This window comes from Hemitrygon akajei, chromosome 6 (assembly GCF_048418815.1).
Source record: "Hemitrygon akajei chromosome 6, sHemAka1.3, whole genome shotgun sequence".
Lineage (NCBI taxonomy): Eukaryota > Metazoa > Chordata > Chondrichthyes > Myliobatiformes > Dasyatidae > Hemitrygon > Hemitrygon akajei.
The window spans coordinates 150,374,618-150,402,415 of NC_133129.1; the positions used below are offsets into that span (position 1 = coordinate 150,374,618).

The 27,798-nt window shown below is 40.1% G+C and overlaps 1 protein-coding gene across 5 annotated transcripts in view; it reads right to left on the bottom strand.

The window, feature by feature from the left end:
- The window catches only part of dennd2b (DENN domain containing 2B), a 438,424-nt gene that overhangs the window by 109,971 nt on the left and 300,655 nt on the right, over positions 1–27,798 (bottom strand). For all 5 annotated transcript variants that reach the window (XM_073049545.1, XM_073049543.1, XM_073049547.1 and 2 more), the window contains 5 exons: positions 25,607–25,752; positions 12,251–12,466; positions 6,276–6,372; positions 3,906–3,950; positions 3,510–3,694 (listed from right to left, as the gene is read on the bottom strand). In XM_073049545.1, the coding sequence (XP_072905646.1) occupies positions 3,510–3,694; positions 3,906–3,950; positions 6,276–6,372; positions 12,251–12,466; positions 25,607–25,752 (689 nt within the window). The remainder of the gene's footprint in view (positions 1–3,509; positions 3,695–3,905; positions 3,951–6,275; positions 6,373–12,250; positions 12,467–25,606; positions 25,753–27,798) is intronic.

Here is a 27,798-nt window from a genome sequence, read left to right on the forward strand (position 1 = left end):
GACAGAGTGGATACGGAGAGGATAGTTCCTATAGTGGGAAAGTCTAGGACCAGAGGGCAGAACCTCAAAATAGAGGGACATCCATTCAGAACAGAGATGAGTTGGAATTTCTTTTGCCAGAGGGTGGTAAATCTGTGGAATTCATTGCCACAGAAGGAAGCAGAGGCCAATCATTGAGTATATTTAAAGCGAAGGTTGATGGGTTCTTGTTAATCAGGGCATCACAGCATACGGGCAGAAGGAAGGAGAATGGGGTTGAGAGGGATAATAAGTCAGCCATGATGGAATGGCAAAGCAGACTCGATGGGCAGAATGGCCTAATTCTGTTTCTATGCCTTATGATCTTATAACTCAGCATAGGTGACAGAGTTCTTTCTTAGCAGCACTTAACAGCACAAAACTTAGTGGTGCTATTTTTATCATTGCTTCTTTTTGCGAAGGAGGGGGCTGGGGATTTGGGGTATTTGATGTTCCAGCTGCTGTCTTCCATGTGGGCAACCTGTTAGTTTTTTTGTGCAAGGCAGCGGGTGGGTTTTTTTTGGAGGTTTGTGAGTTCTGTCTCTTTTTCTTTTTTGTGCTGGGAGAGAGTTGATGTCTTTTCTTTCAACAAATACCAATGTTTATCTGTATTTCGTGGCTGTGTAGAGAACAGAACATCAGAGTTGTATTGTATCTGTATACTTTGACAATAAAATGAACCTCTGACTCTTTAATACAGCTTAAGTGATCATTTATTAATTGCTAATGGGACAACACTGAATAGTCACAACTAACAATGAAACATTGTTATATTGTAACAATATCTACAAATACATACCGGTAAATTCTTTTTTTTTTTGAGTAAAAAATATTGACTACCATAATCATTGAACTACCCACTGACTGAGTAAATCATTGGTGAGTGTAATAAATAAAATTGTTTTAATATTAAGGATGATCTTCAAAGTCGCTGTTAAAGTCTGGAAAACAAAAAAAAACTGATTTTTTGAGTACCAAAATGAAAATGCAGATGCTGGAAATAAAAATAGAAAATGCTGTAAATATTCAGCAGGTCAGGCAGCCTCTGTGGAAAGAGACAGAATTCACGTTTCAGGCTGGTGATTCCTTGTCAGAACATTATTGATCATCTTTCCTGATGTGCAATGTAATTAAAATATTCTTTAAAAAATGAGTAGTGGCCTATTTGAAAATCCTTTGGCAGTCTGCCATTGGAAGATCTGTAGTTATTTTGTAAGCTTGTTTGCTTCTTTTCCTCAAAATGTGACAAGATTCACTGCTACCTCATTTTATACCTTTTTAGGAGCCCACTTTATCTCAAAAATACGGCACTCAGATTCACGGTTTAGATGTTGTAGACAGGAGGAACTGCCCCTATTGGTGGCATATCAGCCACTGTATATTTAAAGCAATTAGCAAAATGATCAGAGAGCAGAGGGGAGATTTTATTTGTGTAAGTTTTAATGATCTGTCCTGCCTGACATTCTGATGCAAACAGGCTCAATAGTAAATTCCAGAGAGGAATTAAACATATACTTGAAAATTTTAAAAATTGCACAGCTATGAAAAAGTGAGGGAAGTTGAACTAACCTGGACAACTTAATGAACCTTTGGAAAGACTGGTTGGTGCTTCAATGTATATGATTGAAGCATGCTAGTGTAAAATTATATTCACACCTTAATCTTCAGTTGTCTGTCTATATGCCAGGTACATTATCTAAGTTTTCAATCTGAAAAAAGCACCTGAATATCAATATCAAGCCCTATAAATGGGGTGGCATCACAAATGAGAAATTCAGTTAAAATGGGCTGATTCTGCATGTGCCTTTTGTGCATAGAAATCTTCAGGGGGTTTTTTTATTGCTGTGGTTCCAGGAAAAGTATTCCATATCAGAAGTCGAATATGAGCTTGTCATTCCAGATCAGGGTTGCCAGCTGGCTCCACATAACAGCCAGTCAATTTCCTGTGTTCCATAACTGGCAGCCTATCGAAGTCCACCTGCAGCTCACTCAGCTTATTCAGAATGCTTGGTTTTCCGACTGGCACGGACCACAACAGTTTAAAATATAGTAGCAAGGTAGCTCTGAATCTGCTCGATTTCCTCTCCAAAATCCTTGCTCTAAAGCATGCTGGTATTTAAATATTTATCCCATCAATAGTTAAAGTCTTATCACAATGGTACACAGATGAACCAAATGATAAAGCTATTACCAAACACGTTATACTATCTAAGATATCCAACTTAAACTTAACCAGTTTTCATGGATTTCTTCATTATTGGGCTCCTATATCTTGTCTGTCACTCTGTTCTTGCAGCTACCATCAGTCAGATGGTAAAGAATGCCTGTAGACTCAACAGCAGCTGATTCAACTCTTCAGTTTGTGAACCAACGGGCAAAGCACTAATCACTGCTGTTTAGCAACACTATAACTCTGATCACTTTGCACTGAAATGGATTTCTTTTCTTCAAATTGTGTTCCTTCTTGTAAAAACTGTGGTTATTGCATGTTTTTCTTGTGAAAGCTGCTTACATGATGGCATAAACGTGGCACAAATTTTGTGAACACTTTCGTAGGCTATTTTGCCTTGCACTTTTCATCAGTAAATGTACTGGCACTACATTTTTTGGAAGAACCATTTTAATGTTGTACTTGGACAGATATCTGCTTACTCAAACTAACTAACTGTTGTATAATTTTCAAATGGATTCCTATTTGGCAGATCACGTGTAGTTAGTTGCAAGTGAAATGTTTTACTAGTACACCTTAACAATGAATACAGCTATTTCCTTTTCCAGAACCACTCATACTTTCCACACATACAAAATTACTTTTAACCACATTGTGAGAAACACTTTTGGAAAACCTCAAGCTCAGGAAGATAAATTGGTCTGCTGAAGAATTAGAGCCAAATGTTAAATTAATAGCTACAGTCTACTAATGAAAACAAGCTGCTAATATGAAGGATTCAGACCTTTAATAATTGCTTTATATTTTACAGTTAGACATTTTATCTGCTATTTTTCCTGCTGCCTGTTCTTGGATTAGATTTGCTATCTCTGCCAGCTTCCTTAATTGCCCAGTTTCCTAGTTTTTTTTCAAACTTGTCCTTTATTTTCCTCTGTTGCTCTGGCCTATTCACTGAGATAACTTTGAGTTGTAGTTCACACAGAAATTTAAGATGTGGGAATAGCTGCTAAAATCTAAACAATTTTGGACATACTCAGGGAAAAGCCAATAAACTGACACAATCCTGAGAATACGAAACTTATTATTGTACGTTTCATTTTCTCAGTGAATTTGATATTAAGGACATAAATTTTAAACAAAAATCTTAAGAGGAAATTAAATATTAGCAGGAGGCTTGAAACTAAAATTATTACCTACTAAGCATAGTGAATTTATGCAATTGTGTGGGTTCTCATTTTCGAACATTTTAAAGACCGATCTTTCCAATCTGTGTAAAACATACAAAATAAATCATTGGGTTCTTCTACACTTTAGCAATTACCTTTGGAAATTGATAGGATACTTCAGGAATATAAGTATTCTTTGAAGGTTTCTTCTTTAATGAAATCACCACAAAATATTCAAAGAGTTCCCGCTCTTGCCATTCGATAAGTTCCCGTTCTAATGTGCGGTAACTGGGAGCTTTCTTTAGCACTGACTGAATGTGGACCAAACGTTGAGTGTGCGCTGTAAAACAAAATTAAATCTGAAAAGAGTTCATAGATTTTTCCCCCCCTGCAATCAAAGAAAATGGAATGCGCAAGTTGTCACAAGGATTAATCTGTGGTTCATGGAGTTTAAGATTTGTCTTTTGCTGATCTGCTAAGCAGGAAAGGCTATATTGCACAGATACTAAGGAAGCCCCGTGCATTCTCTCCAAGGCATTATGACCTCTTACCTTTAAACCTGTCATCAGAGTCACTCTCACTCTCACTGTTCTCGTCTGTGAAAGAGATAAAGAAGCTGAGTGAGGATTCCAGCAAGCCAAAACAAAACTTGGTTCAGAAAAAAAAATTCCAGATCTTAGACTAAACAGTTATTAGTCTTGTAGCAGCTATAAAAATTCTGGCCTTAAAAACATGTTGACAGTGGATTTTTTTCCATCTTAATGAAATGGTGTGTAAAGCAGTAGGTTAGACTGCGCTTCTCATTCACAATAATTAGCAATTGAAAAAAAAAACAAGAAATTAATTGGAAGCATGCCTGAAGAACATAAACTTTTCGTGTATAAATATCCCTTATGAAGATGCCTTAACCAAGTGACAAACCATTTCTTGGTTGAAATGACACTAACAGTGTGGCAATGATTGTCGTTACACTTGCTGGCATCATAACTGCTCAGGAAGTGCATTAGAACGGGAACTGTTAGTCTCCACACAGAAAGCATTTACTCTCATCCATGCCAGTGTCAGTGATCTGGAGGAGATGTGGGCATTTCTATATGGCAAGGTATCACTTGGAAATCAAGCCTGGAGCCATAAGTACTGCCAGTGATACAACATCAATGGCACTTCGACTCCTGGGGTCTGACTGCCATTTTAGGCACAGGTGGTATTGGTGCTGCCACTGCAAATCTCCAGTAACTCAGATTCCATTCTCACTTTAGGTGCTGTCTGTGGAATCTGAACATTCTCCATGTGATATTACCTGGCTATTGCAGATTACCCCTAGAGTAAGTGGGAGACAGGAGAATCAGAGAAGTAGAGTACAGGGAAGTCAGAAGGGGGAGCCCAGGACTGATGGGATTCTGCTGAGAGCCAGCACGGACTTGATGGGCTAAATCGCCCTTTTCTATGTCATAAGAAAGCTACATAGGTTAAATAGACTAAAAATATTTTGAATAACTTTTACATTTTCAAGAACAAATGCCACAGGAGTGTAATAATTAGCGTAACACTATTACAACTAGGAGTTTGGAGTTCAGTTCTGACATCGTCTATAACACGTCTGTGCATCCTCCCCGTGGAATGCACTGGCTTTCTCCTGGTGCTCCGGTTTCCTCCCACAGTCCAAAGGCATACCAGTTAGTAGGTTACTTCGTCCTGTGGTTAGACGAGGGTTAAATTGGGGATGCTGGCTGGCTCAGCTCAAAGGGACTATTCCGTGCTGTATCTCAGTAAATAAATACATTTAATAACTAGATCTTTTATGAGCAGTTTAAAACAACACTATTATTAAATAATGGTGACAAATTTGGAACCATGAAAATAATTGGCATCCGTGAAATGATTCGTGAAGCAATTCTCATTTAACGATGATACCTCTCTTTAATTCCCCTCAATCTCTTCGTTATCGAAGAGGAAAAAGCTGGGACTTCTGCCTCTTTGGAGCAATGAAGGACGAGAGGCAGATACGGTGTATAAAATTATGAGAAGCATAGAGTGGCCAGACAAACCCTTTTCCCCAGGGCTGCAGTGGGCAAAGCCAGATGACATGAGTCAAGGGAAGTTTAGGGGAAGTGTCAAAGGAATGTTTTTTTTCCAATAGAGAGTGATGGATGCCTGAAACATACTGTCAGAGGTAGTGGTACGGGCTGATATAATGGGAATATTGAAGAGACTCTTAGATAGGCACATGGATGTAAGCAAAGGTGAAATATTGTGGGCTGCGTAGGGTTAGATTGTTTGTGGAGTTATGTTTATATAGGTATGAACAACATTGTGGGCTGAAAGGCCAGTACTGTGCTGCACTGTTCTATGTTCTCCAAATAATTTTTCTTTGTTGTTGCTTCTAGACTATATCACAGTTAGTGCTGTGAATAATAAGTTTTGTTAAGTTTTGCACTTAACTTCTGAGGAGGTAGCACATTTGAATGATTTCAAATTGAGTTAGATGGGCAAATGAAAATTCAATTCCAAAACATCTGCCTGTGATGAGCTCTGTTCCACAGAGCTGTCACGTCTACACATCTGAGTGACAAATGGATTGTTATTCTGTATTTGGGTTTATTCCCACTAGGATTATAATGCCAAGATCTGTGAGGGATGGGAAATATGGAGCAAGATAAGTAGACAATCTGTGCTTTATTATTGACTAATCATTTTAATTATGCAGAATGTCTGCTACAATCTTTCATAAAGATTGAAAGATAGTAGCAGACAATCGGAGAGAGGGAAATTGCGATTAGCTTCCAAGAAAAATTTGCCAGGTTTGCTACCAGGCCGTGGTTGACTTACCCAACATTCATGACTCTTATTTTTGTTGAAAGAGAGGGATGTTTTTAATTTGATCATATTGACAAGTTGTTAATAATAGTTCATCCTCTTACCTCGCAGAGATGCATTCTCAAAATTTGACAGAGACAATTTCTTCAGCCTTTTCTTCCCTCTCTTTGCACTATAGATGCCATTAATTTTCTGGACAAGCTATGAAAGTTTAAAAAAAAGTAAAAGTATTTAATTATTAACTTCTACTCAGTTTCTATTTTGGGTCTGCTATTTCATTAACACAAATTAACCCTCAAATTACATATTATTTATAAGCTATATTTATTATTTTTAGCAACAAAGCAATATTTTACTAAATACAAAACCATAAGATGCCAATCACAAGTGCTAATACTGAAAAGCAAATTATTAAAAAGTTATTAACTAAAAGGTATTATTAATTAAATCCCTGCTTTATATTCACTTTGAATAAATGGATTTACTGTTCCTTTTTCTAAGTAATAAGGCTTCTGAAGTTAATGTTTACATTTTGCTTGAACAGAGAAAAACAAAAATAACCCCAGCACAAAGGAATGCTGGCTTTTTGCACGAGGATGCAATTCAATTTCTTTTCCTGGCCCTTTCCCATAACACTGTAGAATTGTGGTCTTGACTGGTTTTGGTATTGGTTTATGATTGTCACATGCACTGAAATACAGAGAAAAGCTTCTGTTTCTGTGTCATTCAGACAGATCAGTCCATATTTAAGTACATCAAGGCAATAAAAAGGAAAACAGAATCCAAAAACTTCTCGCCTGCTTATAACTTTCCCCTGGGTCCCCACCCCCTTCCTTTTCTCCCATTGTCCATCTCCGCTCCTATCAGATTCCCTCTTCTCCAGCCCTTTACCTTTCCCACCCACCTGGCTTCACCTATCACCTTCCAGAAAGCCTCTTCCTCCTCCCCCCGCCTTTTAATTCAGGCATCTCTCCCCTTCCCTCTCAGTCCTGATGACAAGTCTTGGCCTGAAACGTCAGCTGTTTATTCTTTTCCATAGATGCTGCCTGACCTGCTGAGTTTCTCCAGCATTTTGTGTGTGTTGTAAAATAAAGTGTTACAATTACAGTAAAAGTCCAGTGCAGGGTTCCATCTGTTTCATTTTGAAACCAACAATTTAATCTGCTTCCATTAGTCATTCAGACAATGAATTCTAAATCATAAATACCAATTGTATAACATCCCTGGCTATTAAAACTTTGGCCTTTGTTTCATGGTCATCTCAAGTTCAAGTTTATTGTCATCTGACTGTACATATATACAACCTCTGGACCATGGTACACCCACAATAAATTTATCAAACACAGCACATAAAATGAAATATTACCACAAATAAATTAATAAATATAATTCAAAATGCACATTAAGTGTGCAACACTGGTAAACAGTAAACAGCTCACTGTCCTAGTGACAGGACCTTGGTAATGGGAGGGCATTCATACTTCCACAGGCTGGGGGGAGAAGCTGTTGCCTAGTCCGGCAGTCCTAGTCCTGATGCTCGTTTGTCTCCTTCCTGACACTAGTGGATCAAAGAGATTGCCGGAGGGGTGGTGGGGATACTCAATGATGCTTAAGGCCCTTTGTATACAATGCTCCTGGTGGTCGCATGGAGCTTGGAATGTCGCCGCCAGGTCAGACTGACTGGGCCTTTTTTCTGTCTGGAAGTCCAATATTCAGTTACGGAGAGGGGTGTTGAGTCCAACCGAGAGCAGTTTACGCACCAGCCTCTGAGGAATGATCGTACTAAATGCTGAACTGAAGTCAATGAACAATATCCTGGCATATGAGGCATTGTTTTCTAGATGGGTCAGGAGGAAGAGAAGAGCTGAGGCTATGGGATCACCAGTGGGCTGGTTTGAGACACTGGAAAGGGTCTGATGTAGCTGGAAGGGGGAATTTTATACAACCCATTACCAGCCACTCAAAGCACCTCATGATTGTTGAGGTTAGTGCCACTCAACAGTTACCATTGCACTCTGGGACACCAGAGTCCCAGATGATGGCTGCCTTGGAGCCTGCAGGGGCTGTGGGTGGGCTGTTGTGTAAATCCTCGTTAAAACCTCTGTTAGCTGAGCCGCACAACCCCTCAGCACCTGAGCAGGTATGCTGCCCAGCCCTATAGCTTGCTGTGGACTTATACTGGCTATGATCCTCCTCACCTAAGCTGCAGCCTGTTCCTTCCTCGATGTCACATCATTCATTGCACCAAATCACGTGTAGAAGGCACTCAGCCTATCAGGGAGGGAGGCATCGTTGTCATCGATGCACAGGCCAGACCTGTAATCGGTTATGGTTTGTGTACCTTGCCACATGCGCCACGTGTCCCAGATGCCAGAAAGGTGCCTGTGATTTTTCTGAGAGTTCTCTTGACCTCCAGATGGCACAGCTCTTGCTGGCCTTACAGTTGTCTTGTCCCCCAGTCCCTCGCTGCGTCCCAATCCCATTCAACGAAGGGTACAAATCCATCTTCACTCAGTCTCATTAAACTATATTTTTGACTAGCACATTGTACTCTACCTATGAAGGTCATCCCAATTAATTTAAGAGAACAAATTTCAAAAGCTAGTATAAAGTGCTAGCAGGCAGAATTGGATTTCTGGCTACTGCTCTTCTCCATCCTGTCTGGTCCTTACATGCTCAGCACAACTTCAAATTATATTCACATTTTTAAAGAATTTGAGGGAATGTGCCAGCAATTTGATTGCAGTGCAGAGCTATAGGTGCTGTGACACAAGAATTCCACTCTCATCTGCCCGAGGAAAAATAAAATCAACTGCCAGAGAGCAAACGTGTTGGGAACGTTGCAAATTCATCGACTAAAAAAGCTGGCAAAGGGGCTGAATTTCTTTCCCAGGTTTGGTGAGGGCGGAATGAAGGGAACGCACTATGGAGGTGCTTCTTAACATGAGGCAGAAAGGAAATCTGTGACTCTGAACCCCGCAGAATGCTGTTGAAGTTCAACCAAATGAAAATTTTAGGAACAGGATGGATTAGTTTCGTTAGAAGGTAGTAAGAGTTATAGAATCCATGCAGGCGAGTGGAAATAAGGTGCAAGTCATTTAAGTACCAGATGTTAGAACAGACTTGATGGAATTATATTTATTTTCTTTCCCTTCTCCTATAATTGCCTATTGATTCAGTTTTCAGTCAGGCTTATAAATGGGCACCCAACAAGCCCATGAGAAACAGCAGATAGCAGTGGATAAAAAGCATATAAAACCCTATCTGCAATCTGATGGAGAAATAGCTGGAAGTACAAAACACCTCTTTATGTTTGATTGTATGGGGATATTACTTTAGATTGCAAGTGACCTCAGATGACACTGCCTGATCAATCCATTCACTGCTCCCCACCCCTGCTGTACAAATTCTTACTTCCCTTACAGGCCTCGCTGGCCCATCTTCTGCCACACCACACCAGCAGGCTGCAGTACAACAGCCGGTTAGAACAAATGCTCATGGAATCCTTTGACATTCTTCATCAGGACACCAGTAACATCATGCCCAGGCTCAACCTGATCTGAAATTCTGCCTCAACAGACCACTTTATTGTTCTGCTCGTCTTACTTGTTCCTGTTCCTTAAAATATTTATTCCATACAGCCAAGGCTGGAGATTTCTCAGTGCTTGGTCTAACAGCAAGTCAGATCCCATCTTGCACTTCGTACTATTTTTCCAGAAAGAAAGGGAGAATTTATAGTGAGGTTGGCAAAAATCCTTGAAATTAGGTTGAGAAATAGCATTGCTGTAACTGGAAAATTTAGCCTATCATCTCCCCATGATCCTGGAACAACTGCACAGATTCTCTGCACCTCTATCCTGCCAGATGAACTTCTCCTCTAAAGAAGGTGGTGAGGAAAACGTGGCTTCAAACTCCTTGAATTAGAACAATGGGGTTCAAAAAACCAGTACACAGGGGCATGAACAGGAGGTGATAAGGCACATTCCTCATTTTCATCCCAACCTTTACTGATTCAGGCTTTTACGATTTCTATGATTCAACATGCCATCAAGTCCACAGCAGCCAAGAAACAGTAATCTTGGATAAAGTTGCCACAAAAACACAGCTAACTAATTTTTAAACAATCAGCCAGTTTGGATCCAAGTTCCTTTTCAGTCCAATTTGCATATGAGACTTCGCCAAATTTCTGTGAATTACATTGAAAGTGTCACCCCCTTTAACCCCCCCTTGTTACCTCATCAAAACATTCATTTTAGTTGAACTGGAACAACCTTCTCTGTCCTCAAAAACCCCAGGGTCCATTTAATCTGGGACTGACTCTGAAATTATTTACTTTCAAAGATGCTAAATCCTTTAATATTTCCTTTCTCAAAATGGTTATCTTCTTTAATAGTTCATATTCCTCTGCAGTGCAGCCTGTAGTGAAAACAGACACATTCAGTATTCAGTACGAAACAACCCCTTGTCCACTGCCTCAATATAGAGTTTATCTTATTGGTTTCTAACAGGTCAAATCTATTCTTGGTTATATTACTCTTTTCTAAACAACTTGACATTTTCATTGATTTCACTTGCCAATGTTTTTAAGATCCTTTCTTTCTCTTTTACATTTTATTCTTGTATGTAATATCCTCCTCTAGTCTTTCAAAATAAGCTGCAGAGAGTTGTAAACTTAGTCAGCTCCACTATGGGTACTAGCCTCCATTGTATCCAGGACATCTTCAAGGAGTGATCCCTTAAAAAGGTGGCATCCATCATTAAGGAGACCCATCGTTCAGGACATGCCTTGTTCTCATTGCTACCAGCAGGGAGGAGGTACAGGAGCCTGAAGGCACACACTCAATGATTCCGGAATAACTTCTTCCCCTCTGCCATCTGATTTCTGAATGGACACTGAACCCATGAACACTACCTCACTACATTTTTTTATTTTTAATTTTGCACTACTCACTTAACTACATATATACCACAAAGACAACAAATTTCTTGACATATGCTGGTGATATGAAATGTGATGATGATTCTGATTCTGCAATATTGAACTCTCAGTATCTGAAATACTGTCCCTTTTCTGTCATCCCAGCTTGGCATCAAGGACACATCTACTGATTTCACAGGAGTAACTATAACTGAAAGCGTGCAATGTAGTGTAACTGTTCAGGAAGGAAGCTCAAACCATACGTATCTCTTCATTCAGGAGGTTATCGGATGACCTGATAAAAGTGCATAGATAGTCAGAGACTTACCCAGAGTGGAAATCTCAAACACTAGAAGACATAGGTTTAAAGGGAGTGGGGGAAAGTTAAAACAAAATTTGTGAGGCAAGTATTTTTTAAACTAGAGGGTGGAGAATGGTGTCTGAAAACATGCTAACGGGAGATAGTAGAAGCAGGTATGATAGCAAAGTTCAAAAGGCATTCAGACTGCCACATGAACAAGCAGACAATAGAGGGATATGGGCTTCATGCAGGCAGCTGGGATTAGTTTAAATTGGCATCACGGTTGACGCAAATGTGTGGGCTGGAAGACCTATTCCTGTGCTGTTCTTTACTGTGTTCTAATGTCTCCTACTCTTCTGAAACTGATTTAATAACATTTGACTCTTTCCAGTCCACCTTTGCTTCCACTTCCTTTATCACTCACTCCCAAGAAAAAGATCCTCAAACATTTCAGAATGTACATTGATTCATTGCTAACTTCAAGAGCACATGCAGAACAACACTTAGAGAGCCTTTTTGACCCTTCTTGCAGCAAAAACATTTGTGACCCGCATTTGAACTCCAAATTTCTTCTTTCAGCTTGCAGTTAACACTTTACCTAACAGAGCAACGGAGCAGTGAGCCAGGATCCAGATAAAAGCATCAGCCACAATTATCCACACTTACTTAGGAAGTCTAGTGAATTATTCGCCATCAGATCTTTTATAATGCATTTCCTTCAATGCAATCTATAGAACGTGTGCTGAAACTCAGATATGATCACTAAGTTCGTTTATGGTCATATGTACCTGAATACTAATCATCAGCAATGATAGTTTTTCCAACACATTATCAAAATAAAACAATTGGAGATTTCTCACCTTAGGGATCCTCCTGGATCGGCGTGTAGACAGCAGCTCACTGGTGGTGCTTATGCTGTCGTCGTTGAGGCTGGTGGGGGAAGAGGGCACACTAAGGTGGGACAGAAGCAACACATCATCATGGCTGTGTCTTTTGGACAGGCGTGGTAGTCTAAGGGTCCTCCTGTCTATGGTACTACTCAGACGCAATGACAGACTGCTGGGTTTCGGAGGCAGCTTTGGAAGATAAGTCATTGACCAGGTTAACTTAATGTACTACAGTGCAGAGTATACAGTCTATGTATCATTTCATGTTTCGTACTGCACCAGCTCTTGAGCCAGAATTTCCCTCAAACATTCAGTACCTTTTGTTTCAAATTACCAATCAAATTATGCATGATGATCAACACTGCTACAAATGTGTATTTTTAAGTTAATTAACTGCAGAGTTGAAAATATGCTCACTGTAATTTAAAAAAACAGGAAATTACATTTACACAGAAATAACAAATGCGGGAAAATACAGTAGGCTGGAAAGAAAACTAAAGCTAGTGAGAAAGAAATCTAATTTAACATGCCGATTCTTTAGCTATGAATAATTAGTGGTTTAGTCCTCCTGCCTTTTATTTTCTTATCTCACTATCATGTACAAAGTTCTTTATTAACAATAACGGTGTAGATCCACACACAATGAAAAGTAATATTTTTGTCACTATTTTAGCATCTGATTTTATTTATTTAGCAGTTGCTGTATAAAACAATAATTGGAGAAACACAATCCATTACTGACCAATCAACAATTTTAATAGGGGCCACTTTATTTCCCCGTATGGAAATGAAACGCTGGGCTCCAGATGTGCAAGACACTTTCTGAAATGTGCTGGTAGGTCCTCTATCTCATGGCTCGTGTCCACATTTTTTCTTGTAATAATAGTGTGCATTTGAAGTGCATCCAAATTATTCGGCATCTGTAGAGCATATACAGTACATGGACTTTGCCTAAGAATGTGTGTGCTCAGAACTGATCTCCAAGAGCAATGAATGTATTGGTCTACTACAAAATTCTTTGTGATTTATGGGTTGTTTCTTCTTTTTTTCTTAAGTAGTATATTGTTTAACAATTCACATTTTCCATCTAGGGCTTATATCCACAGGGAAACAAATTGTCCACAAGAAAAGTTATGAAGAAACCCCTTACAGAAAAAGTGAACAACATTCCTGTCCCTCTCTGTCCAAAACAGTGGCTTGCAAGATTCAAAGCTTGGTAATATCTTCCTCAGTGATTTGCAAGCTATTCCATCTACCTAACAGCAAGACATTCATTCAGTGTTTACTAAAATGAACAGCTTTGGTATACTTACTGGCCGGAAATTGGCAATGATAAGAGTTCAGCAGAACCTATATCATAATGTACAGCACCAGCTTTATAATGAAAGCACAAAAACTGCAAAAAGTCTGTCCTTTTTTTAAAGTTACATACATAAAGTATATAATGCTGTCACAAGAACTCTTCCAGTATGTACATAAGAGCAAGCAATGTCACAAATCTGTACCATCTGAGAGCTTCCCTTGCACTACCCAGTGTTTATGGAGCGAAAAATTAATTCCCTGATTAAAAGCCTGCACTCTGCAGTGTCTTAGCACCATGGGTGTGTGATATTCGTACACCTGAGTGCAACCTTTCTCTCATTGGTATCCATGGAAATTCTCCAAGAGTCCCATGCACCTGGTGAAAAGGATCCGCAAAAAGTGACATCATACTTGGCGTGTCCTGAAAGGGGGAGGAGAATGCCGAGTCCAAGCATTGCTGGAAATCAATATGCTGGCATAAGCCAACATTCTACTTCATGGATTCAGACTTAGAAGTTTTAGACGGAGAAGTGGACAATGAAAGAGAGGTTCTTTAACCTATAGATTCTGGGATGTCATAAAGGACAGAAATGACCTTCCCACTTACTCTACCCATTCTGGCTAGTGAGATCAATGTTCCAGATGATGCCATGAGAACTTGGCCCCACTGCTGCAAGAGGTTTACTGATTTTCTATCTGCAGTGAATGTCAATGGAAAGAGTAACTGATACGATCTGTCTATTATGTACTGTTGTACTTAAAATTTTAAAAATTTAATGGCAAGTTTACTTACACAACACAATATACCCACTAACACACAGACACAAGAGCCAGTCGATGTTAGAATTTGGAGCAAACGGCTGAAGGAATCCAGCAGCGCCAGAAACTCGCCCCTCTCCTCAATCTTGCAGGACAGTTATTTGCAATTGCCAACTGTAGCTACATAGGTGAGGTGGCAAAGTGGGCAGCCTTCCTTGTGCCTCAACTCGCTCCTCTGCATTCACCATTGCATATGATGCAGGTTAGAATAACTTCAGTAGCTACAGATCCAATGTGCAAAAATGCAATGGAGATTATTGAGGACATTATCTCATTTTCCACCTCGGCTTCACTCTGCCATCTTTTCTGCTTTTTGCCATCTTGATGCTTTACAAAATCCCTTCTGACCTACAGCCTTCGTTCAATGTGACCCTATTTTTCATTTTAGATAAAAGATCACAGCAGTGGAGCAACAGAGGAAAAAGGAATACTGTAACTTCACAGTGCTTCTAATGCTCACATCAACCACCTCAAATGATAGCACCACATATGGTAAAGAGTAAGTTCTTCACCTGGTGGATCAGAAGGCAAGTGAACAGCACCAAAGCCAGGGTAAAGGTCAGCTGACAAGCCAGCTGCCTAGATACGGAGGTGAAGCACCAGTTCTTCCAGGGAGGAACAGGAGAAGCATCATGAAGCCACCGCACAATGACAGAAACAGAGATCAGATGATGCTTAAACATGATCAGACCCATCATAAAGATTTGAAAAGCACAGGGGAGTCCACCTCCAACCTTATACAAAACTACACAGAACCTAAGCCCAACTCTTCACTAAGCCAAATTGAGGAAAGAACTGGATTTAGGCTCCATGTGCTGGATGATTAGCTTATGTCAAATTCACAAATCCAGAACTGCGCAGATACTGGCAGAAGTCACACTCCCATTTGTAACAATGTCTGGAGGCAATGACCTATTGCTCAAGGCCAACTAGCTGCCAGCCAGCCAACTTCAGATTGTTGCTTCCAATGTTCCCCTCACTGTTGTCCATTAGCTAGATAGCTCAGACCAGAGCAGTTTGAACTCCAGCATTAAAGTCCACATCTAAAGCTATCAGTGGTCAACTTTTCTCACATCCACATCCTCTATCACTACAAAGGAGTGATCATCTGCTAGACCAACTACAACCAGACGGGTGATTAGCACCGTGAATCAATAGCAAGATAAGAAAAGCAACATGGAGAAATGCTCAAGGATGATTAGTTGGAAAACGGTGCATTTTGCAGGTAATGTGTAAATGCTGGACGGCAGAGACAGAGTACAGAAGATACTTCCAGGTTAATTTTTGTTCTTCTGTGTCCTCAGGAATGAATTCAAAGAGGACAATTGAGAATTTTTCAGTACCTTGAAGGAGTGTATTCATTGAGGAGATGAGCATTTTCCAGTGTACTTAAGAATAAGAGGAATGGAGAATATTTTCAGTATCTTCAGGAGTACACATTGAGGAAAACATCTAGGAGGCTAATATAGGCAGTTTGTGAAAGGGCATGTATACACACATAGTTTATTTAAAGTCTGTATGGAAGTCTCAAGGCTTTTCATTTGGTCAGAGATGCCACCCGAGGTTGACTTGCTACCTGCATAGCTCCAAGGTACTCAATGCCAACAAGATCAGTCTCCACATCCAGCCCAGGTTGGTGTGGCTGGGCAGGGATGTTGGGAGCAAGATGCAGATGTTCGGTTTGGGGACCTGCCAGCCTGTTTGTCACCACTTTGTGTGTGCTACCCATAAAGTGGTTAGCTGTCGTCCCCCAAGCCTTTCCAAAAGAGTAGCTGAAACATGCCACTGGATGACGGAACTACTGGACATTTCATTAAATGCTTTGGGAGTTTCATGATCAATTTTACACTTCAATCATGCAATGCATTAAAGTATGGAGTTTGCAACTGAACTTCAAAGGTTGTCCTTTACAATGAAACAACTGGTGCAATTATCAGATTTAAGGTGTTGAAGTAATAAGTGTGTTGTGTTAATAGAGAAAAACTAAATGAATGATAAAATGCTCACCCCTCACAGCTAACAAAAACAAAGGCTGGTATAGCCTTACTTAAAATGATTAATTCCCTTTTGAACTACTTAGACAGAAACTCAAAACATACAGCCTATGCTAAAGACTGTCCCTGATAAACAGGAACCAAGCAACACTCGAGTCTTATCTTCTCCATGCTATAAAGCATCTGTTCAAGAAGCCTTCGACTTTCACTGAACTTGTTGAGTGTCTCAAATGTTTTATGAGTCTTGTAGTGTAGTTGGGAAGTTCAATAAACTAAATAAACTGCTTTGCTTAGGCAAAACAGGATGTTTATGTCCTTTATGATGAATTATTAGGAATAATAATTCCTACCTGGGGGAAGCAGCAATGGCCGTGCCTCTGGCACAGAGTCTGGCCCTATGGCTCAGAAGAGTAGGGAAAGGAAGAGGATGGCAGCAGGGATAGGGGACTTGATAGTTAGGGGGTCAGACAAGTGATTCTGTGGACACAGTAAAGAAGCACGGATGGTAGTTTGCCTCCCAGGTGCCAGGGTCCAGGATGTTTCTGATTGCATCCACAATATCCTGAAGTGAAAAGGTGAACAGCCAGAGATCGTGGTACATATTGGTACCAACGACATGGGTAGGAAAAGGGAGGAGGTCCTGAAAGCAGACTACAGGGAGTTAGGAAGGAAGTTGAGAAGCAGGACCACAAAGGAGGTCATCTCGGGATTACTGCCTGTGCCACGTGACAGTGAGTATAGGAATAGAGTGAGGTGGAGGATAAGTGTGTGGCTGAGGGATTGGAGCAGGGGGCAGGGATTCAGATTTCTGGATCATTGGGTCCTCTTTTGAGGCAGGAGTGACCTGTAGAAAAAGGACAGGTGGCACTTGAATCCTAGGGGAGTAATATCCTGGTGGCAAGGTTTGTTAAGGCTATTGGGGTGAGTTTAAACTAGGATTGCTGGGGGGGTGGTGGGAACCAAACTGAAGAGATAGAGGAAGAGGTGGTTGGCTCACAAATAGAGAAAGCTTGGAGACAGTGCGAGAGGGAGGATAGGCAAGTGATAGAGAAGGGACGAGCTCAGACTGATGGTTTGAGATGTGTCTATTTTAATACAAGGAGTATTATGAACAAAGTGAATGAGTTTAGAGCATGGATCAGTACTTGGAGCTATGGTGTTGTGGCCATTGTAGTTTTGGATGGTTCAGTGGCAGGAATGGTTACTTCAAGTGCCAAGCTTTAGATGTTTCAGAAAGGACAGGGAGGAAGGCAAAAGAGGTCGGGGCGTGGCACTGCTGATCAGAGATAGTTTCACAGTTGCAAAAAAAGGAGGAAGACATGGAGGGATCGTTTACGGAGTCTCTGTGAGTGGAAGTTAGGAACAGGAAGGGGTCAATAACTCTACTGCGTGTTTTTTTGTAGACCACCCAATAGTAACAGGGACATTGAGGAGAAGATAGACAGATTCTGGAAAAGTATAATAATAACAGGGTCGTCATAGTGGGAAATTTTAATTTCTCAGGTATTAATTGGCATATCCCTAGATCGAGGGGTTTAGATGGGGTGGAGTTTGTCAGGTATGTTGAAGAAGATTTCTTGACACAATATGTAGATAAGCCTACAAGAGCAGAGGCTGTATTTGATCTGGTATTGGGAAATGAACCTGGTCAGGTGTCAGATCTCTCAGTGGGAGAGCATTTTGGAGATAGTGATCACAATTCTATCTCCTTTACCATAGTATTGGAGAGGTATAGAAACAGACAGAAGTTAGGAAAGTGTTTAATTGGAGTAAGGGGAAATATGAAGCTATCAGGCAGGAACTTGGAAGCATAAATTGGAAACAGATGTTCTCAGGGAAATGTACAGAAGAAATGTGGCAAACGTTCAAGGGATATTTGTGTGGACTTCTGCATAGGTACATTCCAATGAGACAGGGAAAGGATGGTAGGGTACAGGAACCGTGGTGTACAAAGGCTGCTATACATCTAGTCAAGAAGAAAAGAAGAGCTTGTGAAAGGTTCAAAAAACTAGGTAATGATAGAGATCTTGAAGATTATAAGGCAGAATGAAATTAGGAGAGCTAGAAGGGACCATGAGAAGGCCTTCGTGGGCAGGATTAAGGAAAACCCCAAGGCATTCTACAAGTATGTGAAGAGCAAGAGGATAAGCCGTGAGAGAATAGGACCAATCAAGTGTGACAGTGGAAAAGTGTGTATGGAACTAGAGGAGACAGCAGAGGTACTTAATGAGTATTCTGCTTCAGTATTCACTACCGGAAAGGATCTTGGCGATGGTGGGGATGACTTACAGTGGACTGAAAAGCTTGAGCATGTAGATATTAAGAGGATGTGCTGGAGCTTTTTGGAAACCATCAAGTTGGATAAGTCACCAGGACCGGACAAGATGTACCCCAAGCTACAATGGGAGGTGAGGGAGGAGCTTGCTAGTTCCATACACACTTTTCCACTGTCACACTTGATTGGTCCTATTCTCTCACGGCTTATCCTCTTGCTCTTCACATACTTGTAGAATGCCTTCGGGTTTTCCTTAATCCTGTTCATCAAAGCCTTCTCATGGTCCCTTCTGGCTTGCTAGGCCTCTGGTGATGATCTTTGCATCATCAATGGGGATGGGAGAGGTTCCGGTGGATTGGAGGGTTGCAGATGTTGTTCCATTATTCAAGAAAGGGAGTAGAGATAGCCCAGGAAATAATAGACCAGTGAGTCTTACTTCAGTGGTTGGTAAGTTGATGGAGAAGATCCTGAGAAGCAGGATTTATGTACATTTGGAGAGGCATAATATGATTAGGAATAGTCAGGATGGCTTTGTCAAAGGCAGGTCATGCCTTACGAGCCTGATTGAATTTTTTGAAGATGTAACTAAACACATCGATGAAGGTAGAGCAATAGATGTAGACTATATGGATTTCAGCAAGGCATTTGATAAGATACCCCACGCAAGGCTTATTGAGAAAGGAAGGAAGCATGGGATCCAAGGGGACATTGCTTTGTGGATCTAGAACTGGCTTGCCCACAGAAGGCAAAGAGTGATTGCAGACAGGTCATATTCTGCATGGAGGTCGGTGACCAGTGGTGTGCGTCAGGGATCAGTTCCGGGACTTGGAAGTAGGTACAGAGGAGATGTTAGGGGTAAGTTTTTTTATGCAGATTGTGGTGAATGCGTGGAATGGGCTGCTGGCAATGGTGCTGGAGATGGATATGATAGGGTCTTTTAAGAGAATCCAGGACAGGTACACAGAACTCAGAAAAACAGAGGGTTATGGGTAACCTTGTGTAATTTCTACGGTAAGGAAATGTTCGGCACAGCCTTGTGGGCCAATGGGCCTGTATTGTGCTGTAGCTTTTCTATGTTTCTATGAATTGTCAGTCATTTCTAATTATTCAAAATAGTTATGCTCAGACAATAATTAATATCATTATATTTAGTGATGTGTTGATATGATGACATCACGTCGCAGGCTGAATCAAAGGTGGTGACGAATTAGTATATAGGAGGGAGATTGAAAATCCGGCTGACTGGTGCCACAACAACAACCTTTTAACCCAATGTCAGCAAAACCAAGGAGTTAAGCTGGCACCAAGTGGCTGCCTCTTTGAGCTCATCTGTGAAAAATAGCTTAGTTCCTCTCTTTAATGTCTCTTTTTTTCTTTTCAAGTTGGTTGGGGTTCTGTCGAGGTCCTCATCTGCAAGTGGCACTCAAACTGCAGTTTTTTAAATGGTGAATGAGTTCCCATTTCTGGAGCTCATTGGCCGACCTTGGAAGATGGTGCCTCTGGGGTGCACAACCGATTTCAGGCCAGTGTTGCCGACTGAGGTGTTGCGGAAGATTGAACATCAGGATTTTGCTGTGGCTGATGTATGGAAAAGTGACATGGCAGACTGTAATACTGGAACAGTAACTATCAGTCTCCCCTTTCGCTGTGAAAATGGGTGAAATTTCTCTGGGCTTTGTTAGTGAGAGAGAGAGAGAGAGAGAGAGAGAGAGAGAGTGCGCCTGTGGCACGTTGAACTGTCGGGTGAACTACAGATTTTGTTGACTGCAGATCACGGTCTCTCTTTGGGTGCTTTGGTGGGTGGTGGGCACTGTATCAGGTGAAGGAGGGGGAAATCGTTGTATTGATGCTTACGTGGTGAGGGGGGCATTGGGGTTCTGTCTCTCAGACTTTTGGAGTTCTGCTTCTTGTGGATCTCTGCGAAGACAATGATTACAGTTTGTATACCGCATACATTCTCTGATAATAAATGGAGCCATTTAAACTGATTATTGACTTCAGGAGGGGGAAACCAGAGGTCTATGAGTTGTCTCCAAATGCAAAAGCTGAAGACTTTGTAGCCTAATGCAAATGGAAAAGAATAGTTTCTTGAAGAGCATGTGTGGTCCTTAATTGGAATTAATGCATTGTGTCAACTGGCAGACTGTCAAAGATTGAATCGTACTACTTGATATTTCAAACTACAAAGAGCATAATTAAAATATTCTAATAAAGCCCCTTAAATTCCAGGTGCCTCAGCTGTACTTTTCCTCTCCTACTTTGAAGCCCTGGTCATAGTGAAGTCGGACAGTATTTGGGTAGCCAGTGCCATTGAATTTCCTTGCCGTACAATACAAATAATTTATTTCTGGAGCCCTAATCATTTCAGGGTGGCAAACATATCTCTATGTCCTATGAGTGTTGAAGAGTGTGACATGGATTTGCACTATCTACACCAAAATGAATCCAAACTGGAGATTTTGCGAGCTCTGATTATTGTACATATGGTATGGACAAAAGTTTTCTTAGTTCACTGAAATAACTTTGCCTGCTCATATTATGAATAAGCTTATAAATTTCCAATATCACTCCATGCAGTCCTGAGAAGAGCTCTCTCCTCTTTATGGAAACACAAGAGACTGAAGGTGCTGGAATCGGGAACAGCACAATGAAATGCAGGAGGAACTCAGCAAGTTAGTCAGTATCTATTGGAGGGAAATTGACAGATGACATTTTGGGTTGAGATGCTTCATCTAGATTGGACTGCTGCCTGACCTGCTGAGTTCCTTCAACTTTTTGTGTGTTTCGCCCTCTCTATCACCACTTAAAAACTTACATGTTGTAAAACATACTCTCCAAGTCGCAAACTGCACCCATGAGTAAGTGCAACTGAATCTATTGTATATCACAATAAATTTCCCTACAATGCACAAATGTTTCCACCAGTTTTGTCAAAGGAAATTAAATTTCACATTTCCTGGGCCGTTCCTTTGCTACTGTTGGAACATTTAAAACTGGTAAAGTACCAAGTGTTCCAAAAGAGGATATTTATTGTACTGCTGATTTCAACAATGAAGCCTCCCCATCAGTTTCAGGTTTCTTTTCCGTTACTATGATATAGATGGAACAGCATAAAAATGGGCCCTTTAGTATACTATGTCCATGCTTGCTATCTTGTTCATCCACAAATCCTATTTCCCCACATTAGAACTGTCTAAATGTGGCCTAAACATAGTAATTGTATCAGATTCCACCATCTTCTTTGGCAGTTCACTCCAGATATTATCTATTCTCTATTTTTTTTAAAAATCACTTCATCCTCTGTTCCCCAATAAAAGTCCCTCCTGCCACCTTTTGTTTTTGATACTCTTAAGCTCCCTGCCATTGGAAAAAGATTCTGACAATCCAGGGAAAATAGCCAATCCAATCTCTCTTCAGAACTCAAGCCTTGCAATTCTAGTGAATACGTTCTGCATTTTCTCCAATGTAATCACATCCCTCGTACAGTGTGATGATCAGAACTGCACACAATACACCAAGTGCAGCCTAACCAGTGTTTCATAAAGCCCCAACTCTTGTATTCCATGTCCCAGCCTATGAAGACAGGCATGCCGTATGTCTTTTTCACCATCCTCTCTACCAATGTTTCCACTGTCAAATTATGGACTTCAACCTCTGTCTTACCCTTATTTGACTTCCCAAAATATATCAGGATTAAATTCCTCCTACTATTGATGTATCCACTTACCACGTGATTTACATTTTGCTGAAGTGTTAGATAACCTTCCTCCTTACTGCAATGACCACCACTTTTCATCTTGTCTACAGATTAATCATATCTGCTACATTCAAACATTTGCATGGTTAACATAAATTATTCATCCTTGCAATGCACCACTAGTCACAGACTTCCAATCACTACCACCCTCTGCACTTCTCATTACCAAAAGCCAATTTTGGATCCCTTTAACCAGCGTGCCTTAAGCGCATGTGACTGATCCTGTCAAATGCCTTACTAAAATCCATATGGAATACAACTAACACCCTGATTTATTCCCCTTAATTTTACCTGCCAAAGATACTTCAGGGCCTCTTTCTGCCCTCCTAATTTCTTTCTCAGCGATTCAGGAACAGCTTTTTCCCCTCTGCCGCCATCCGATTTCTGAATGGACAGTGAACCCACACTTCGTCACTACTTTTTAAAAATAATTCTGTTTTTTTGCACTAGTTATCTTAACTTAACTATTTAATATATGCATATACTTATTATAATTCATTTTTTTCTATATTTATCATGTACGACATTGCACTGCTGCCACAAAGATAACAAATTTCTCAACACATGCCAGTGATATTCAACCTGATTCTGATTCCTCAAGGGACTCTTGGAAATGCAATCTAGCTGAGATCTGAAAATGCTCAAGTTCACTGAGACTAACATCTCTACGCCTCTGAACAAGTAGCAGGTCGAAGTAGCACTTTGAAGAAAATGCTTATCCAACTCAGAAATGTTTCACTTATCTATAAAACATGGATAACTGTGTACATTTCTGGCCACCCTGTGGTAGGATATTGCTAAAGTAAAAAGGGTGCAAAAAAGATTTACAAGAATGTTGTCAGGAACTGGAGGGTTTAATTTCTATGGACAGATTAGATAGGCTGGGACTTTTTTTCCTTGGAGCAAAAAAGGTATTTACAAAATCATGAGGGTCATGAATAGGGTGAACAGCCAGACTTTCCTCCAGGCTAAGGCAGTTCAAAACTGGAGGGCATAGGTTTAAAGTGCGAGTGGAAGGATTTTAAAGGGATCAGAGGTGTAAGTGTTCCACCTAGAATGTGGAGTGTAAAGGAAATGGTAGAGGTGGATACATTACGACATATAAAAGACATTTGGACAGATACATCATTAGGAAAGGCATTGAAGTTCTGGGTTAAATGTAGGCAAATGGAACTTGCACATTTAATCATCTTGGTTGACATGAACAAAGTGCAATGAAGGGTCCGTTTTCTATGCTTGTATAACTTTATGACTCTCATGTAAATCTAGGAAGTAGTCCTTTGCACTGACTGCAAGAATGTAAATAAACATTAATGAGCTTTGTTGGAATTATATCCAGAATAATCAAATGATCAAGGAAGTTGCAAGTAATAATGCAAAACTTTGTTGCGAAACTGGAGTAAATCAGATGTGCAAATTTCCTTGAGAATAAAGTCAGCTACTTACACCAAATTTACATCAAAGCTGCCCAGGAAATTTGAAGTGACTGCTACAAATACTATCTAAACTCATTGACATCACAGTCATGGATTCATGAGCTGTAAAATATGCATCTTTACATTCAAATTCATTCTATGTTCATATATATCTACCAAAAATAAACTACTTACAACATTCTGCATGACTACATAGTAACTTTAATCTTAAGCAGAATGGAATCACTGAAATTGTTGGGATTTTTTTTGACATGCTCCTGCTTGATTTAAACCAGGATTTCCTGGCTAATGCAGCTGTGGCAGTCCCTTCACAAGAACAAACCTGATATATTAAACACATATCCTTTCTCACCAGCCCATTTCTCAGAAGTGGTCGAGAAATCACACCCCCACCTGCAACCCATACTAGTCTGTGCATTCCTACTATCATTCAGATTAACTAAACTCTCTAAAGGCTGCACATCAGGATTGATGGCAAAACAAAAGTAAGACATATATTTGACGCATGGCCTGAGTTACAGTAAAAGTTACAGGAGGTCCTGCAGGTGCTGCAAATGGAGTGCAACATACAGAAAGTTGCTGGATAGGGAGGGAGAAGAAGCCAGAATAAGAAGGTGGGGGGAGTGGAAGGAATACCAAAGGTGAAGCCAGGTATAATGGGGAAAGTACGTGGCATGGTCTGATGATGGAATTAACCACTTTGCAATCCAGAGCAAACTTAAGAGTGTGGCATTTGCAGAGGGGCGGTCAAGTTAATGGTGCATCAGTACGCATATTGTCAAAAACTTAGAAATCATTATTTATATGATAAACAGTGAGCGTATTGTCAAACCTTTTAAAGTGAAAATGTACATTTTTAGTTATTAAGTCACCAGGGATATAAATAAAGTCCAGCATTTTTCTTTTTAATATCTTTTAACACCAAAGATGTTGTGGTACCATTTTAAGGATATTGCTTTTATTTTAGCAGGGCTCATTTACAATGTAACCAAAGCAAGTTTTTTAAACAAAATAATGGCAACTTGAATATATAAAACCTTTCAGGAATGTTACCAGACAAAAATATGCATTTAATTATCATAAGCATTGAAAACACTTCTCATAAAACCACTCAGAATGGCAACACTAAGATGGACTCTTCATTGGCTTATACACATATGGACTTCGAATCAAATGTTGTTTACATGGGGAAAATATCTGATTGTTACAATATTTGAATCTATACTGACTTGCCTATTTCACGACAAATGAGAACTCCTTAATTGGCTACTGTTAGTGAAGCTTGGGCTTCTTCTTTAAGAAATGTAACCATATTACTCTGCTAAACATATATTTCTGAATTTCCATAAGTTTCAATGTCCTGAGGCAAAATTATCATTTATAGGATGAACTTTTAGTATTTATTTGGTAAGTTTTTATTCTTTCATAACCTAAAAATAGTTTCTTTTGACAATAAATTCAGAAAGCAATTGAAATCATACACCACATAATCCTGAATGATAATTTTATTGATGCTTGATAATATATCACATTTAAGTTTATTTTTTCAAATGAATTTTAAGTTTAAAAAGATTTGCAAAAACAACTTTCATTTCCAAATCAGTTTGGTTAGGCTTACAGCAAAAGATCACCATTTTTCCAGTTCTATCTTTTTTTCCTCTCTAGCTTTATAAAAATAAACAGACCCAGATGTCTTCCAGCACAAACCGCTTGAGAACTTCTACTGAATTAAAGCAAGAGAATTACCTGGGGAGGTGTAGTGTATTTCCTTTCCTGAGGAGACCACATCCTGTGCAAAGAGTCCAGGGAATTCTCAGATGACAGTTGTAACTTTCTGCCAGGGTATCGACCTTTCAGCTCCACATCTTCATAAGGATTTTCTTTAGGTGTATCTGTGGAGCAGTGTAAAGAAACAACAGGCTGTTTCAACAGCGTCATGTGAATCTAAAAATATTTCCTCAGTTGGCAGACTAAGTTGGACTGCTGTTTGTAGTTAACTTTTTCTCTTCTTTTCATAGGGTGCTTGTTAGTTGGTTTATCCAGTGATTTTTTTTTAAACAAATGTATAACGTTTTCTTTAGAAAGGGAACAAAGTAGTAAATCCCGTACAATGCCTAACATAACAGGGCAGCTCTGGTGTCAGTGAACAGGATGTGATGTCACTTGAAGATTGCTTAAAGATTGGGTTATGAACTTTTTTTTAAAGCACTTTGGTGACTCACTTTCTGACCCACAGTACGTTAATATTTTGCCACCATAGCACAAGATACTTTAACAAAAAGTACAATACATTTCAATGCTTTTAATGAGGTTTGAATTGATTAATCCATCCCAGAGCAGCTGTGGAATGTTTCTTTTGGCAAAGGGAGGTGCACATATTCAGCTTCTCAAAGATACAGATTGCTACGATGACAATTTGTCTATTAAAATATTGCTTTCCTCCTAAGAAACGGCATAAACATTTGTATTAGTTTTTATCCTACATTGTAAGTCCACTTTCTTAAATCTGTATAAAGCCAGGAGAAAGATACTCTCAAAACTGGTGCAGATGATCCTTAAACTAGCATCTGATCGTATAAACAATAACATGATATAATAACCTAGAAACTTAATTTCATAATGCTGGAAAAAGTGCTGTATTAAAAACAGGTTTAGCAGAGAGCGCAGCAATATTACAATTGTTCCCGATCCCTCTCAACGGCGCAAGATAACTTGACCCCTAACTTCTCATCAGGATTTTCACTGGTGCTGGAAAAGCAATCCGGACACAAAAGCTGCTCCACTGACATCAGCAACATCCATGTTTAACCCTTCAACGTGATTTTCAATCTCAGTTGTCGGAAACGAAAATGAATCCTTCCACAGGGAGCAAGCTTTCCCTCACGCCACAGAAGGGGTAGGAAACACAAGAGGGCATAGACTTAAGGTGAGAGAAAGGAGATTTACTGAGGGTCTTAAAAATAAAACTCTTCTTTCAAACAGACTGGTTAAGATCTGAAACTCATTGCCATAAGAGGTGGCAGAATCAGACGCAATCACAACATTTGAAAAGGCACTTGAAAAGATGAGGCTCAGAAGAGTGGGAGAGAGAGAGAGAGAGTAAGTGAGCGAGAGAGGGAGTGTGACAGAGGGAGAGCGAGAGTGCGAGAGAGAGAGAGAGAGAGAGAGCAAGAGAGAAGGTGACTGAGACAGTGAGGGAGGTGGGGAGTAGGGCAGAGGAATTGGGAGAGGGATAGAGCGAGGGAGAGTGAGAGGGTGAGGTCAAGGGCGGGTGAGAGGGTGAGGGCGAGGCAGGGGGGAGAGAGAGAGAGGAGGGAGAGGGGAGAGAAAGAGAGAGAACGAGAGTGAGAGTACGTGAGAGAGAAAATGTGAGTGCAGCATACCTGTACTTAAAGATATATCAACTGCACAGTTGTTCAGTAGGAAGTTTTTTTTTATATTGACCAATATTTACTGAACAACTACAACTTCCGGATCTTCATGGCCTCCTTACAGGTTTGGAAACTGAGAGCCATTTTCAGAACTGATCGCTTTAAAGAAGCCTTGCACAAACAGAGCTCAGTTCACTATGGCAGGTTCAGCACAAATCACTTCAGGCCACACTGGGGGACCAATAATCAATCCTGGGAAACTGTCATTCCCTTCTTCACAAGTCAAAAATGCATTCACTGAAAAGGTTTTAGTGGCACATGACCATGATTAGAAAGGAATTTTCGTGACTTGTCCCTACAACTTTGCTAACTAATGCATTTGCTTTTCAAAATTCATGTATCTCTACCCTGAACAAATGTGCTTTTCTGAATAACTTCAGCTTCCCATTGTGCTCTTCTCCTTGTCACTTATTTCGAAGTGAGAATTCTTTCTGCTGAAGGCAATCAATGGAACATTTTGGTTCAACGTGAAGTGGCTTACTCCTTTGGTAACCTGAAAAATCTTGG